General features: G+C 46.0%; 1 protein-coding gene across 1 annotated transcript in view; it reads left to right on the top strand.

Moving 5' to 3' along the window:
- Nucleotides 1-12807: 12807 nt before the first annotated feature.
- The window catches only part of LOC137430909 (parathyroid hormone/parathyroid hormone-related peptide receptor), a 189385-nt gene continuing 185295 nt past the window's right edge, over nucleotides 12808-16897 (top strand). The window contains exon 1 of the mRNA XM_078782470.1: nucleotides 12808-13020. Coding sequence (XP_078638596.1) covers nucleotides 12943-13020 — 78 coding nt within the window. The 5' untranslated portion in view covers nucleotides 12808-12942. The remainder of the gene's footprint in view (nucleotides 13021-16897) is intronic.

The following is a 16897-nucleotide window of genomic DNA, read 5'->3' as shown; positions in this document are numbered from 1 at the left end:
AAGAACCCCTGACCAACTAGGAGGAAGCGTGAAAGATATGCAAAATGCTGTGGTAGCCCTTTTGGTTCAGGGTGCCAGTCACTCTGTGAAAGTCGCTGACTCTGGATCCAGAAAAAGAGCCCCAGACCATCACGCTTCCTCCTCCATGTTTGACAGTTGGTGTCACACACTGAGGAACCATCCTTTCGCCTCCTCGACGGCAAACAAAAACCCTGCGTGATGAACCAAAGATTTCAAATTTTGATTCATCGGTCCATAAGACCTTCTTCCAGTCTTCATTAGTCCACTGGCATCTTAGCAATGGCTTTCTTACTGCCACTCGACCTGTCAAACCTGCAGCTCGAAGTCTTCTCTTCACAGTTGAAACTGAGACTTGCTTACTTCGACCAGTGTTAAGCTGTGCTTGAAGCTGTTGTCCTGTGAGCCGCCTATCACGCAAGCTGTTGACTCTCAGAAACTTGTCTTCTGATTTTGTTGTGGCTTTGGGTCTGCCAGACCTCTTCCTGTCAGAGTTTCCTCCAGTTTCCAATATACTACTTCCTGCAGTGCAATATTGTCCAAATAATGCTTCAGAGGGTGTTATAACAGTCTTCCAATACTGCTTTTATACAGACAGGGGGTTTGTAATCAAGTAATCAGCAGAGGTTAGGACAACTGTAGGAATTGTTTGCATCAACTTTCAAGGCTTAATTTACTTACATTGCTGCAAAACAGCTGTAAGTTGTTAACCCATTAATTTATTGTTCCCTGAAGAAGTCCTTTTTTTACAATATACTGTGCAATTTACATTATTTTCCTGTTTTTGCTAACCTAAACTTTTTTAGTCCAGTTTCCAGGTTGAGTACCTTGTTGTTGCGAGAAGTGTATTGTTTTTTGATGGTTTCGTACTCACATGGGTCTATAGAAAAGATTTAGCATGGTTGCCGGAGTGGCAACCTTGGGGAACTCCGATAATTATTGGCATAAATCCAAGATGGCCACTGCGGACGGAGGTGGAAAATAACTTTTCAACCATTCAACCGTCAATCACGTGTGATATATTTTTTCCGTATAATTTCGATGTGAGGAACCGATTTCTGAGGTCAGTTGCGTGGTTTGGGGTCAAATTCAGGGTCAAAGGTCAAGTTAAAGGTCATTTTTGTACATTTGGGGGGTTCAAACTTTTTGACCCCTGCATCAACTGCACACCATTCATGAACTCGATACGTTGATTCTAATCTCACCTCTTCTTCTTTTCAGAGAGACGTATGCATATGGCTGACTCAAGGTGTCTTCTCCCGGTGTGTCACGGAGGTGGACAAGAAACGAAATTCACTGCGAACGGGATCAGGAAGCTCACCTTGTGCGCCAAATCTCGTGGACATGGAGACCTGCAGGCTACGCTACAGAACATTATTGATGTTGGTGGAGATGCGGCAAGCATAACCTGTCATAAAGGTTGCTACTGTACTTATACATCAAAAGAGAAAATTGAGAGAGTGAGAAAGTCACAGAAAAGAAAGGCTGAAGATGAGGGTGTAAGGACAACTACAATTGGTCTCATACTATGGTAGCTGACAAAGGTGTGTTTGAGTACAAACGTGATTGTATGTTCTGTAGCGAGGAATGTTTACCCATTGATGATAGACACCCAGAACGATGGGACCGCGTTCGTAAGTGTATGACCAAAGAACGTTTTGACACAGAACGTAACCCACTCCCAACTATGAAAGATATGCTCCTTGATGTTGCTGAGCAGCGTAATGATGATGTGGCTAGAAGGGTCAAGTTGCACCTTGCTTTTGTTTCTGATCTACCTTCTGCTGAGTGCAAGTACCACGTCCGCTGCTATAACAGTTTTACGAAAGTTCCCACATATACTGATTTGCCAACTGGTAGTGCAGATGAAAATGCCCTGAAGGAAGTCATTGAGTACATGAGCCGAGACAGGTCCAGATTATGGAATAATGTTGAACTGCATTCCCTGTATTCGGATCTAGGTGGCAAGCTCGCTCGACGTGACATGTTTAGCAAGGTAACTGACTGCATGAGTAAGGATGTTATAGTTGTTCGGGTAGATGGCTGTGCTTCCATTGTTGGTTTCCGTGACTCCGTTGCTAAAACTCTCAAGATAGTTAAGGATGACGATATGGATGAGAGGAGCATTGCTTCCATGGTGAGGCAGATCAAGCATGAGGCACGGTGGGTCAGGTACAACAGTGCCAATTACGACCTATCAGAGTTTACACAGGCCAACACAATCAAGGCGACCAGCCCAAGTTTGTTGAAGTTGGTTTCGGACCTGGTCCCCGGTGGTAAGGTGACCAAGAAATCTCTGAACCTGAGCCAGTCAGAGTCACGTTACAAGTACCAGAAATCGGACAACATTAGGGCTGGCCATCAAACTGTTGCACCGGCATGGTAGTTCCGACCTTCTCAAACTCCTTCATGAGCATGGCTTCATGACCTCGTACGATGAGGCCCTGAGATTCCGAAAATCGGCCGCTCGTTTACTAGGTGACAATGCACAGGTCCACCAGTTTATGGGGTTGTGTAGAACCGTCGGCGTCATCTTCGCGTGGTTTGACAACTTGGATCTCCAGGTAGTCACACCCAATGGTCGACGCACTACCCATGTCCTCTCATGAATTCCAGCAACCTCATCCCGCAGGTATTCTAGAGTATGGCCGCGCTAAGCCAGGGATGAGCAGCCTCATCATCCCCAGACTCTCTAAGAAAGCCGCCCAGTCAAAGACCAGCAGTAGCTCATCGGGCAGCCTTCCTCTGCAACACTACACCGGGCCGACCAAGGTGAACCCACCAGCTGTAGAGGCCACCTGTGGCATCTCCTACCAAGAAGTATGTGCCCGGCAGGTGAGTCTAGCTACTGCGCAGGAGAAGGACATGAAGTGGATAAACACGCTCAACACACAGGAGAACGCAATGGAGTGGGGTGGGTTCAACAATCAGGAGGCGCGCAATGATCAAGCTCAAAAGAAGCCAGCGAGTACCTACAAATTCGGACCTCTCATCGACGCCAAAGCCGCTCATCCGGACACGGTGCTAACTTCGCTGGAGTACCTTAAGAAGTCGTTGGCTGACATGGGGATGTCCTATGTCCACGTCTCCATCGATCTGCAGCTGTTCAATGTGGCCAGCCAAATCAAGTGGAATGACGTCAATCGCTTCAATAACGTCATTCTCAGGCCTGGCATCATGCACACCGTGCAGTCCTTCTGTGGCTGCCTCGGCAAACTCATGCGCGGGTCGGGTATTGAGCCTCTCATCAGCTCTGCGTTTGGAGGGCTAACAGGAATCATGAGTGGCAAGTCTTGGGTTCGGGCCATGCGAGCGTTCCGGATGGTTTCGACTACTCTTCTGAGCAAGTTCCTCACCACTGGTCCCAAAACATTCCAGGACTTAAGCGACTACCTTGAAACGTGTCGGCAACACCTAACCGGCAGGCACTGGGTCGATAAATCTGATAAAGCCTACTCGATAAATTTTTTCCACGCTCGAGCTTATGCTCCCCTACTTCTTCGTTGCTGGCCACCACTACTACGCCCGCTACATCACCCATCATGTTTTCGAGATGCGCCACCTGCTGCCACCCATGGCCTAAACGGAGCTCATGTCAGGTGCCTTCGTGTGCCGTCACCAGGAGGGTAGCTGGAATGGCATGAGCTCTGACCAGTTTGGTGAACAAACTGCCATTCGAATCGGCAAAGGTGGCCTCAAGGGTATAACCCTTTCTCAAGAGATGGTCGCAGAATGGATCGATTCTTTTCCCGTCATCGCCTACCTCTCAGACACCATGGCGCACATCTACCCCGATCCCCCAGTCAAGGAGAGCAATGCCCAAGCTGGAGCAAGTACTACAAGCAGCGGACCACGTCACAAGGAGGAGGGCAAGACGAGGAGGGAGATGGATGCAGATGACAGACGTCGAATCTCGCTTGAGTTGTCCAAAATGTCTCACCCATTGGAAAATCAGTCGCCACACCTCTACAACATCGCCAATGGTAGATTCGGTCCCCCTGAAGCCGAGGTGAATGTTGCCGAATCAGTGGACATAGGCGAGAGAATGGTTGCACAGTTCCGGGCATCGCTCCCCACCGGATTCCATGCAACCGTCTCTAGTTCCATCAAGACCATGGAACACATAAAGAAAGGTGTGGAAATGGGGGACAAGACGATCTTCGACCTGGAGACTATCTTCTTCAGGCTGCTGACAGTCGGACAGCAGCGACAGATGAAGCTAGCACCCATCTTCCAATATGAGCTGTGCCCAATACCCCCATCGCTCATCGACGAGTATGGCTGCTTGAGGAAAGGTAGCAAAGCACCGCTGGCTCACAAACTCTGCGTACAGACACGACGACCACCGCCGCCTGATGTCACCATTGTTGATGCGAGCCAACTCCTCTACCACATCGTGTGGCCGTCGAAAGGAGATGCGTCGGTCATAGTTAAGTCCATCAAGACGAGATTGTCCTCTCTCGCTGACAAGAAGGTCTTAGTCTTCGACAAGTATCACAACGTTTCTACGAAGGACCATGAGCGTATGCGACGTGCTGTCCTTGGTTCCATCAACTACGACCTGACCATCAACACACTGCTGCCCAGTCGAGACGCCATCATGAGGAATAAGCACAACAAGTTGCAGCTGTCGAAAGTTCTTAGTACCTACAGCTTCGGCGAAGGAGTCACCGTGGAGAGCCCCAGCGATGGTGTGTTCAACCATGACGAAGCGGACATAACAATGATCTCGTACCTCCTCATGGCTGCCGAGTCCGACACGCGAGTGATCCGCATTCTTTCAGATGACACCGATGTGTTCGTGCTGCTTGTGTACTGGGTGTACTGAAACAAGATCCAGGCCACAGTGCAAATGGAGCTGTGGGATGGACCCGTTTGGGACATCAACGCCACCTGTGCCCAACTCGGCCCCAAGTGCCTGCAGATCCTGGGAATGCACTACATTACTGGTTCAGATACCACCTCATACCTGTACGGCAAGGGGAAAGTGTCGGCCCTGAAGACCCTGAGAGCTGGCGACTTCCCAGGCCTGTACTCAGCCTTGGGCGAGCTTGATGCCACCCATGCACAGCTCATGGAAGCAGGACAGGCGTTCTTCTGTGCTCTATATGGTCAGCAACAGGGGACCACTATGAGTGAGGCGAGGTACCATATGTACACAAAGAAGGTTGGAAAGCTGCTCAAGATCATGTCGCTACCACCAACAGACCAAAATCTCTTCCAGCACATCTTGCGCACTCATCTGCAGACTATACTCGCAAAATCTGCTGACCAGCAGGCTCCACCTGAACTTGACATCACGAAGTATGGGTGGGAAATCAAAGATGGCACCCCAGTACCAGCAACCTCTGATCAGCCCCCAGGACCCCCAAGATCTCATGGATGTAGTGTGGTGCAGCTGTAAGGCGGCAGGGAAGGCGTGCGGCAGTGAACGTTGCAGCTGTCACCCTGGAAAGATATCATGCACTGTGTACTGCGCTTGTGTTTCTAGTGACGCTTGCTTGAACCCCTTCACGACAGGAGACGAAGACCAAGATGAAGTGGAAGAGGCAGGAGAAGCAGATGTGGTAAATGACGAGGAAACTGATCATCTTGATCTTGCATTCGGCTCTGATGATGAATGGGATTGATCGCCGTTAATGAATAAACACTTGACCACCCTCGTTCTGAAAATGCAATTATTATTATGATATTAATAATTTTTTGGCCGAAAATGACCTTTAACTTGACCTTTGACCCTGAATCTGACCCCAAATCACACAATTGACCTCAGAAATCGAATCCTCACATCGGAATTATATGGAAAAAATGTATCACACGTGATGGAAGGTTGATTGGTTGAAAAGTTATTTTCCACCTCCGTCCGCGGCGGCCATCTTGGATTTATGCCAATTATTATCGGAGTTCCCCAAGGTTGACACTCCGGCAACCAAGCTAAATCTTTTCTATAGACCCATTCGAGTATGAAACCATCAAAAAACAATACACTTCTCATGAGAACAAGGTTTAGTACAGAACATATCTGGGTGGCAAACGGACGTACCATTTCAGGTTATTCTCTGGACATTAAACTGCGTAAATTTCAATAAAAACTGGAAAAATTGAGGTGTTCTAATACGTTTGACTGGTAGTGTGTGTATATATATATATATTGTTACAGATCTGGGACGACGGCTCTCCCGTTAGCAAGGGGGGTTAACCCCTTTTTTTTTTTTTTTTTTTTTTTTTTTTTTTTTGTATACAAGATCGAGGCTCGTGAAAGAGCGAACATTAATCACACAGAAAGACAAACAGACACATAAAACAAATAACATCGGGAGCGGTAGACAAGATGGGGAGAGAGGGGGAAGGACACAAACACAACATTTGAGAGCAGGGACCGAGAGACATGGAGACATCGAGAGATCTGTGGGAGGGAGAGGGCTTTGGGGGGGAGGCATGTGAAGGGGGGGAGGCATGTGAAGGGGGGGGGGGGTGGGAGAGGTATAAACATATGGACACTGCCAGGATTTCCAGGAAATAAGTTGGAATTTCAAACAAGGTGGATCTGGGGTGAATTAGTGGGGGTAGTAAAGATCAAGGTTATGGATGGGGGAAGATAAGAGATGGTGGTGAACAGCTGTTTTAAAGACCTGGAGGGAGGAGAGGGATTGAAGGGAGTGTGGGAGTTTGTTCCACAGGCGGGAGAAAAGAGGAATGAAAGAGTGAAGGTGAGCAGAGAGCCGAGATTTCGGCAGTTTAACCATCAGAGGGTTGCTGGCAGATCTTGTGCGACCTGTAGGAATATTTGGGGGACAGAGCACAGAGAGAGCTGGGGGAGCAAGGCCGGAGAGGAGTCGGTAGAAGACAGAAAGACCACCTACCTGCCTGCGGTGAGTGAGTGAAAGGCCCTCAGAGATAGCTTCATCGCGGGAGATTCCAATGATTTTGAAAGCTTTGGATTCAACAGCGTGAAGCCGAGCCAGGTGTGAGGCAGGAGCACCAGCCCATAGGGGAGAACAGTATTCCATAGAGCTGCGGATGAAAGCCTTGTATGTGGTGAGGAGCTCAGGTGTGCCGAGGAAGGACTTGTCCTTGCCCTTGTCCGTTATACTGGCCGTCGCCGATCCTGGGGGTCTGTGACGTCACTGGTGGTCAGCCACGACCAGGGTAATCGGGCCAGAGGCCCAAAAGAAAGACCCCCTGAATACCTGCTTACCGTGACTTCCCAACCAGCGAGGAGACAGCCCCGCCCGAGTCGCGACAGTAATGGACACGCCGAGCAAAGCGAGTCACGACCCAGGCCGTTAACAATTACTAACCCGATTATAGCGGTTTTAATCGTGCCACGTAAACCAATGGACAGAAAAGACTAAAGCAACTGAATGAAGACGAAACCAAAGCTTGGAGAAAGAGCACACATTTATTATAACAACCACCAGAGGAAAAGAAAGATCAAAGCTGTACAAAGATAGATGGATGTAAAAAGAACACAGGGCAGCCTTATCTATACAGTCTTACTTATACCCAGGACAGAACAAAGACAGACTCACACGGGGATGATGACAGGAATGGCAGGAGAAGGTCCGTTCAGCTGGCAAAGGTGGCCAGTTCGGCTCGTTCAGCCATCGAGGTTCCGTTCCGACTTTGCACCGTTGGTTTGGAGCGAACCTGACAACCGCTGGAACCAACGTGGTTGCGTCGACGCCACGACCCCTCTCTCTCTCTGGGGATAATACTGGGATTTCCCCTCACAAGTAAGGCACGATCTTTCTGCTGCGCACTCGTCACCTCTGCTGGTCGCAACGGCCCGTCTCCTCCCAACTCCTCATGCGCGATCCTCGAACGCATATATTAAGTGGGGTCGTGACACGCCCTCGGCCGTTTGGGTCCCGCCCACGTGCCCTGTTTGTAGCCTTATTTGGTAACGGAGCTGAACAGCTCCGCCCTTGTGGCGAGCCACGGCCACGCCTCTTCTCGGCGACCCCGCCTTCTTGTCCAATACAGAGCACCAAGGCCAGTTGAGAGGGCGCGCACCCCACGCTTGTTGAGCTGCTTTGCAGAGAGATAGAGAGTTTGCTGGGGTATGGCGTTATTGAAGGGGAGCTATCCTTATTTGTTAATGCAACGTGGTGTCAATCTAGTGGATACAGAGCCTTAATTAAACATAGAATAGGAAATAATTAGCAAGATGATTCTAAAATTGGCTGTGTGTTGCGATGGCCTAGGGTGCGATATTTAATAATTAATAAAAGGGGATTATATTACAAAGGGGGGATATTTACAAGTGAAGGGGGGGGGGGGGTCCCAAATCTGTAACAATATATATATATATATATCAGTTATTATGCGATTTCTTACCATCAGTGGTGAACCGCCATTAAGGTATCCCATTCAGCTATCACTGTACCTTAATGTGAGCGATAAGCACAGCCTGCCACACTGCACATTATCTCTGGTATCCACTGATTATGTGGAATCGACTGGATGCGGCCGGGAGTAACCAATCTAAATATAATTTCAGTTGTCCAGCCTATTAGCACACATAATGACGTCACCGCCATGTACGTACGCTTTAGCCTGTCAAGCTCTCGGGTTTCATGGTTTTGGAGTTATGGAGGAGACACACTGACTGACACACACAAACACACACACACACACACACACACACACACACACACACACACTTTTATTATTATAGACTAGCCGAAACCCGTGGAACATCTACGGAAGGGAGGATGTGGTGTATGGATAGAGTGTACCATTATGGATGGCATAGGGGATTTGCTTGTCTGAGTAAGAGTTAGGAAGAAAGATGAGAATGAAGAGTGCGTATATGAACAACGTATTTATTGCAATCTACTTAAATGACAACGCTACGATATACTTTTGAAAAATGAATGGATTCGTAATAGGAATCGGCATAGCACCACTCTGGGATTGTCCACTCAGTGGATGGCTTGCTGTCGCCTTCGACTGTCCAATCAGCGGACGGCTTGCTTCGCCTTCGCCCAGCAGACGCCAATACGATGGCGTCGTAAGATGGCGTCGTATCGGCAGTTAATCGGATGCTTTTGGGCCCCAACGTCGGCTAATTCAGATTTTTCGAGTATACCTGTACGTGATAAACAAAGAGCGCGGTTCGTAGATCATAAATCCATTAGTGCCGTGGGCATCGGGTCACTGGGTGCGGTGTAAAAGGGATAACAAAGTCGAGTCCTTATGCTATTATTGTATAGACTAGCCGAAACCCGTGGAACATCCACGGAAGGGAGGATGTGGTGTATGGATAGAGTGTACCATTATGGATGGCATAGGGGAGCGCTCATGGGATCTTCTTCTTCCGTTAAGCTCCAATTTTTTCTCTTTAAGTTAAATCCAATCAGTCTTCTCTGCTCGAAGTGCTCAGGCCATGCCTTCCCGCTCTCATACTTTTATTTCCGTTCGGTGTAGAAAGAGATTGACATATCGTTCGTCTGTTTTCAGCTCGTTATCTTTAAGCTTCCTTACGTCTCGCCACCTGCTACACCTCTCTGAGTTACGAGGATTTATGCAACGCACCCCGAGTATCGCAACGTCATTCCATTTAACTTTATTAAAATGACGATAAAGACGTGAAACCCGTGGAACATCCATGGAAGGGAGGATGTGGTGTATGGATAGAGTGTACCATTATGGATGGCATCGGGGAGCGCTCATGGGATCTTCTTCTTCCGTTAAGCTCCAATTTTTTCTCTTTAAGTTAAGTCCATTCAGTCCTCCCTGCTCGAAGTGCTCAGGCCATGCCTTCCCGCTCTCATACTTTTATTGCCGTTCGGTGTAGAAAGGGATTGACATATCGTTCGTCTGTTTCAGCTCGTTATCTTTAAGCTTCCTTACGTCTCGCCACCTGCTAAACCTCTCTGAGTTACGAGGATTTATGCAACGCACCCTGAGTATCGCAACGTCACTCCATTTAACTTTATTATAATGACGATAAAGACGTTTCCTTATATATCCTAATTTAAAATGTTCAAGGGAATAAAAAGATCATTTGGTTCACACCACCCATGTTCATACCACTCGACTGTCCAATCAGCGGACGGCTCACTTCGCCTTCGCCCAGCAGACGCCAATACGATGGCGTCGTATCGGCAGTTAATCGGATGCTTTTGGGCCCCAATGTCGGCTAATTCAGATTTTTCGAGTATGTCTGTACATGATAAACAAAGAGCATGGTTCGTAGATCGTAAATCCATTAGTGCCATGGGCATCGGGTCACTGGGTGCGGCGTAAAAGGGATAACAAAGTCGAGTCCTTACGGTATTATTATATAGATTGAGCTTCAGTGTGCCTGTCCAGGCCATAACCTTTTAACCAATTGAGCTTTTGTCATCGAATGTTTAACACACCCTTATTTTGGGAATATGGAGAACACAAATCTTATTTTAATGGAGCAAACGTATCTGGTTATGTATGTATATTTGTGACACAAACATCTTCTTCTTCTTCAATTATTTATAAATCCGAAAAACACTGTGAGGAGGTGAGGCGATGAAGCCGTGTGACTATATATCTATTAATTACGTACTTTTTGAATGGTGGTTGGATCCTGACTATTAATTACGTACGTCTATTAATTACGTAGTATTGGAATATACCTTTTGACCCTTTAGACTGCTGAGACCACTTAGACCTTTGAAGACCCTTTAAGTCTCCCACATCCTTAAGACAAAATCACAGACTGGTCAAACAAGTGGAACTTGTCTTTCAATGCTAACAAATCTCACACTCTCACTATGTCTCTCCGAAAAGACAGACTGGACAACCCTCCCATCTACTTTCTCAACAATCCTTTCCAAGAATTTCTATCGCTCAAGCTTTTGGGTCTCACTATCTGCCCCCCCCCCCCCCCTTCCCATCTTTCCTGGGAAAACCAAATTTCCAATCTGGCCTCCAAAGCCAGTCGCCGACTGGGCAATGGGCATCCTCCATCGTGCGAAATCCTTCCTTGGCACACCTGAGCTCCTCATCACATACAAGGCTTTCATCCACCGCTCAATGGAATACTGTTCCTCCCCTCTGGGCCGGTGCTCCTGCCTCACACCTAGCTCAGCTTCACGCTGTTGAAACCAAAGTTTTCAGAATCATTGGAATCTCCCGCGATGAAGCTAACTCCAAGGGCCTTTCACTCACTCACCGCTGGCAGGTTGGTGGTCTTTCTGTCTTCTACCGACTCCTCTCCGCCCTTGCTCCCCCAGCTCTATCTGTGCTCTGTCCCCCAAATATTCCTACAGGTCGCACAAGATCTGCCAGCAACTCTCTTCTGGTGAAATTGCCAAAATCAAGACTCTCTATTCACCTTCACTCTTTCATTCCTCTTTTCTCCCGCCTCTGGAACAAACTCCCTCACTCTCTTCAATCCCACTCCTCCCTCCAGGTCTTTAAAACAGCTGTTCACCACCATCTCGTATCTTCCCCCATCTAAAACCTTGATCTTTTCTACCCCCGTTAATTTCACACCAGATCCACTTTTTTGAAATACCGACTTCTTTCCTGGAAGTTCTAGCAGTGTCCATATGTTTTATACCTGTCCCACCCCCCCCCCCCCCCTTCCCATGCCTCCGCCCCCAAGCCCTCTCCCTCCCACAGATATTCTGTTGTCTCTGTTCTCTGCTGTTGTACTTGTGTGCTTCTCTCTCTCTCCCCATCTGGTCTCCCCCTCCCTTTATTATGTTTTATGTTTCAGGTTGTATGTTTGTGATTAATGTCAACTCTTACACGAGCCTCGATCTTGCATACAAAAAAAAAAAGACAACCAAGACCCTTAAAGACCCAAAAGACTCAGAGGACCCAAAATACCCCAAAGATCCTGAAGGCCCAAAAGACCCCGAAGACTCAAAATACCCAAAACACCCAAAAGACCCTGAAGACCCAAAATGTAAATACCAAACGTAATAACAAAGCTAATGATAATATCATAATATTTATGTTACAACGAAACAATATTAATAATACGAATAATATCTCACCTCCCCAAGCGGTTTCCTCTGAATGTATGCCGTGTTAACTTGTATAAACATCTTATCGTGCCATTTTCTCATGGGAGCACTCCCTACCAGAAGTAAAAATATTATAAACCACAAACATGTTTGATCACCTGTTTGCAACAGTCGCTACTGCTGTTTAACACGAAACTGAAAGGGAGGAAACCCGGGGTGTGTTCAGTTACCAAGCAGCTAGCTAGCGCTTGCCAAGCCAGCCGTTCCATATCAACAGTTTAGAATGTAGTGCTTTCTCAATTGCTTAAGCCACTTCGGGAGCTCTCCACAAGAAACTCGATAAAATAATGAACACACTCCCGATGTTCTTGAGGCCAGACCATAGATCTGCTGTGATCTACATATCCCAGAGAGGAATGACCCTTCCTGCCGCTCACGTAGGAAACGGGTGAACTAGTAATTTAAAATTATATTTAATGTCTCTCGTTTCATTTATTATTCGTTTCACTTATTCCGGAGGTTTAGGTTTGTTCCCAAACTTCAATTTCAAAGGATGTTTTGCCGCAGGTATGTTCGGTTGAGACAAGGCACCTCAATTTGGCTTTCATTCGTCATCCGTTCTCTTTAGTTGGTTTCATTTTTGATGATGGGAGGGGGAGGAGTTACGTAGTGCAGTAGAAGTGACGTCACGTAAAGCAGGTCATACCGAACTGGCCGCGTCCCTCTCTTGGGAAGAGCCCGCGTCCTCCCTCCCCCGATTCCGAGACTCGCCGCCTTTTATAATTCCCAGTTGAGACGGAGACAAATCGGGCCGTGGGTGGCGCAGCCATTTGGTGACATTGTCCCCACAAGACGCGTGTCTCGGTCATTCCGGGCAGAAATCTTGCTTTGTACGATCGGAGACACGAGCCGGCCCTGTCCCTCACCTGTCCCTCACCTGTCCCTCACCATTCACGGGTACGAGATGACGCGGGAAACGCTCCGCTCATCGCTCCTGGTCCTGAGCGTGGTTTGCGGACTGTGCGCCGGAGCTGCCGGACAGGTGAGCCATGTGCAGACTCACCTTGTGCTTGTTGTTCGGCGCCGACTCGATAAGCAAAAGGAAGTTTTAAAAGCAATGATTGATTGATCGAGTTTAGGAATGACGGATTGGTGTTTTATGAACGAATTTTCAGTTGGGTGTTTTTATGAGACGTCTCACCTGGATTGATAGGTAACGTTCAATTAGCCGAACCTCCAAATCCCAAATCCTTTACAATGCTGTAAAGTTGTAAAGGATCCAATATCCATTTCCCATGAAGCTGTAAATCGGGGTCTCTGCCGTAATCCATGCATTGCACGACTTTCAGACAACGTTGTGCAGTCAAAGACTCATAGTCAGACATAAACGTCATAGTCGATCTATTAAAGTCGGATGTTCTGTCCAACGTGGTTTGGAGACATCGGGATACCTTTTGTCGCCGGACGTGCCGCTCCGCAAGACCAAGCAGCTCGGGAGGTCTTTCATGGCACCACGGATCCACCCAGCGCCCGCCATGGCGGTCTTTCGCGCCTGCGTCCGGTGAGGGCCTCCTTCTCGCACTCAAGGGTGATGAACCTCGAGGACCCAAAATGTTTACAGGAGCCGAGATGGGCCTCTGTGTTGGAGAGTAGGTAGACTGCGGGGCAAGTCATGGTGACCGGGCACTCGCAAGGCCTGGGTAGGTAGGCCCCGACGACCAAGCGGATTCAGTCGGAACGTAAGGAATATGGTGGCTTCGTTACGGTTCAGGTTGGTTGACATTTTGTTGTTTCTCCTCTTATTTTGATTTCATCCATTGACGATGACGTACAATGGGAAAAGAAAATATTGTGCATTACATTGGTGGGAAAATTCCAACCAAGGAAGAGGCTATTTGTGTCTCGGCCATGAAAACATTAGTATAAACTACAGTTTATTCGACCGCGGAATCGAAATGATGTTTATTGCACCATAATATGTGTATTTGAAAAATGTCATTGGTAGAGAGAACTCATGGATCCGATCAGAACATTGCCTCGCGGTGGTGCTTTGCTGGCTGCATCATTTTCTGGGGGTGTGGTTCCGCCGATGCAGTGCCCCCTATTACGAGTAAGCCGGTGCTCATCTTGCCCACCTCGGATGGATGACAGGCTGAGTCAACCCACCTGGTGCCAATCCAACGGTCCGACATGGGCTCAAACTCAGGACCCTAAGATCTCAAGCCAGCCAACTTAACCGTTAAGCAAACACAGGAGGCATTGCCTTGTCATAGACAATAAACTCCAAAGTTTTATCAGGATATGTACGCTCGTTATAGTGTCATTCTTCCCCTGGCCCGAGCAAACGCTGCTATAAATAAAGTTATTTGTACCATTAAAAGATAACAAAAACTGAGACGTCCTCATGACCCGCCAATGATATATCGCAGTGTAATTACTGGGTTGGCAGGATGACCTAAACCAGTGGTTCTCAAACTTTTTTTTAGTCCACGACCCAAAAATGAGAAACTTTTTTTTTTTAGTCCATGACTCGAAATTTGAAATGTTTTGTTAGTCCACGACCTGAAATTTGAAACTTTTATTTTAGTCCATGACTCGAAATTTGAAATGTTTTGTTAGTCCACGACCTGAAATTTGAAACTTTTATTTTAGTCCATGACTCGAAATTTGAAATGTTTTGTTAGTCCACGACCTGAAATTTGAAACTTTTTCAAATAATTTACGGCCTGAAATGTAACTTTGTTATTCCACGACACGAAATTTGAAACTTTTTTTTAGTCCACGACCCAAAATCTGAAACTTTTTATTCCACGACCCTAAATTAGAAAAAAAATTTTTGTCCACGACCCAAAATTTGAAACTTTATTTTCGTCCATGACCCGAAATTTGAAACTTATTTTTAGTCCATGACTCGAAATTTGAAATGTTTTGTTAGTCCACGACCTGAAATTTGAAACTTTTTCAAATAATTTACGGCCTGAAATTTAACTTTTTGATTCCACGACGCAAAATTTGAAACTTTTTTTTTAGTCCACGACCCAAAATCTGAAACTTTTTATTCCACGACCCTAAATTTGAAACTTTTTTGTCCACGACCCAAAATTTGAAACTTTATTTTCGTCCACGACCCGAAATTTGAAACTTTTATTTTTAGTCCATGACCCGAAATTTGAAACCTTTTTTTAGTCCATGACCCGAAATTTGAAACTTTTTTTTAGTCCACAACCCAAAATCTGAAACTTTTTATTCCACAACCCAAAATTTTAACCTTTTTTTTTCGTCCACGACCCAAAATTTGAACCTTTTTTTTCTCCATGATCCGAAATTTGAAACTTTTTTTTAGTGCATGACCCAAAATCTGAAACTTTATTCCACGATCCGAAATTTGAAACTTTAAAAAAATTCCACAACCCAAAATCTGAAACTTTTTATTCCACAACCCAAAATTTGAACCTTTTTTTTCTCCATGATCCGAAATTTGACTTTTTTTTAGTCCATGACCCAAAATCTGAAACTTTATTCCACGATCCGAAATTTGAAACTTTAAAAAAATTCCACAACCCAAAATCTGAAACTTTTTATTCCACAACCCAAAATTTTAACCTTTTTTTTTCGTCCACGACCCAAAATTTGAACCTTTTTTTTCTCCATGATCCGAAATTTGAAACTTTTTTTTAGTCCATGACCCAAAATCTGAAACTTTATTCCACGATCCGAAATTTGAAACTTTAAAAAAATTCCACAACCCGAAATCTGAAACTTTTTTTTTAGGCCACGACCTAAAATTTGAATATTTTTTTTAGTCCATGACCCGAAAGTTGAAACTTTTTTAGTCCACGACCCGAAATCTGAAACTTTATTCCACGATCCGAAATGTGAAACACTTAAAAATTCCACAACCCGAAATTTGAATCTTTTAAAAAATTCCACAACCCGAAATCTGAAACTTTTTATTCCACGACCCGAAATCTGAAACTTTTTTATTCCATGACCCGAAATTTGGAACTCTTTTTTATTCCACAACCCGAAATTTTAAACTTTTTTTTTTAGTCCATGACCAAAAATTTGAAACTTTTAAATCCACGATCCGAAATTTGAAACTTTTTTTTTTTAGTCCATGTCCCAAAATTTGAAACCATATTTGCTTATTGACCCAAATGGTACCTGTACCTATGCTTTCCTATGAGAAAACACTTTCGACGTGAAAACCCCCCTTCAAAAACCCTGGTCTTCAGCTACGAACACTCGCCTCCAAGCTGTGTAGCATGAGTTTGAATCTCGACCCAGCTATAAGGTGTCATCCCAATGTTTCAAAGGCAGGTAATTCATCAATGTGTGTGTGCTGTCCCTCGGATGGACATTAAAACCAGGTGTCCTATCTCCTGGCATTTGTTGGCAGATGTTAAAGATCCCAAGGTGTACTTTTCGAAGAGTAGGCAAGCTATCACCGGCATCCTGGTCAAATTACAAATCCCTGCCTTAACCTACCGAGGGCACTGCATCAGCGGCACAGCCACACCCTCAGCCAACGATGCCATCCCACACCCTTGTGCTACACACTAAAGTGGAAAAACTTCAGTATTCCATGAACATTCCTGAAATTCTCCGGTTAAATTATTATTATTATTATTCTACTATTACCTCTACAGTACCCCTTTACTGGTTGCATCAATTTTGATAGCAGGGCCACGCTACTGTTAGTGTCCACACAGATTTGGTGAGAAATTAGACCAGAACACCGACACACGATGGCTTACTTTTTTGTGAAACACCTGAGAGGTATCAGAGTTTCACAAGTTTTCAGGAACACATCAGGAAAGAGTGAAGCAGATAGAACGATTATGCTGTCAATTGTTGGTTGGATAGGTGAGTTGGTAGAGTGCCACCATTGAGCTGTTTGATACCTGACGGTGTGGATT

The sequence above is a fragment of the Myxine glutinosa genome, chromosome 7 (assembly GCF_964187855.1).
Source record: "Myxine glutinosa chromosome 7, kmMyxGlut1.1, whole genome shotgun sequence".
Taxonomy (NCBI): Eukaryota; Metazoa; Chordata; class Myxini; order Myxiniformes; family Myxinidae; genus Myxine; species Myxine glutinosa.
Note: the sequence above shows the minus strand (reverse complement) of the source record. Positions and strands in the feature narration are given on the sequence as shown.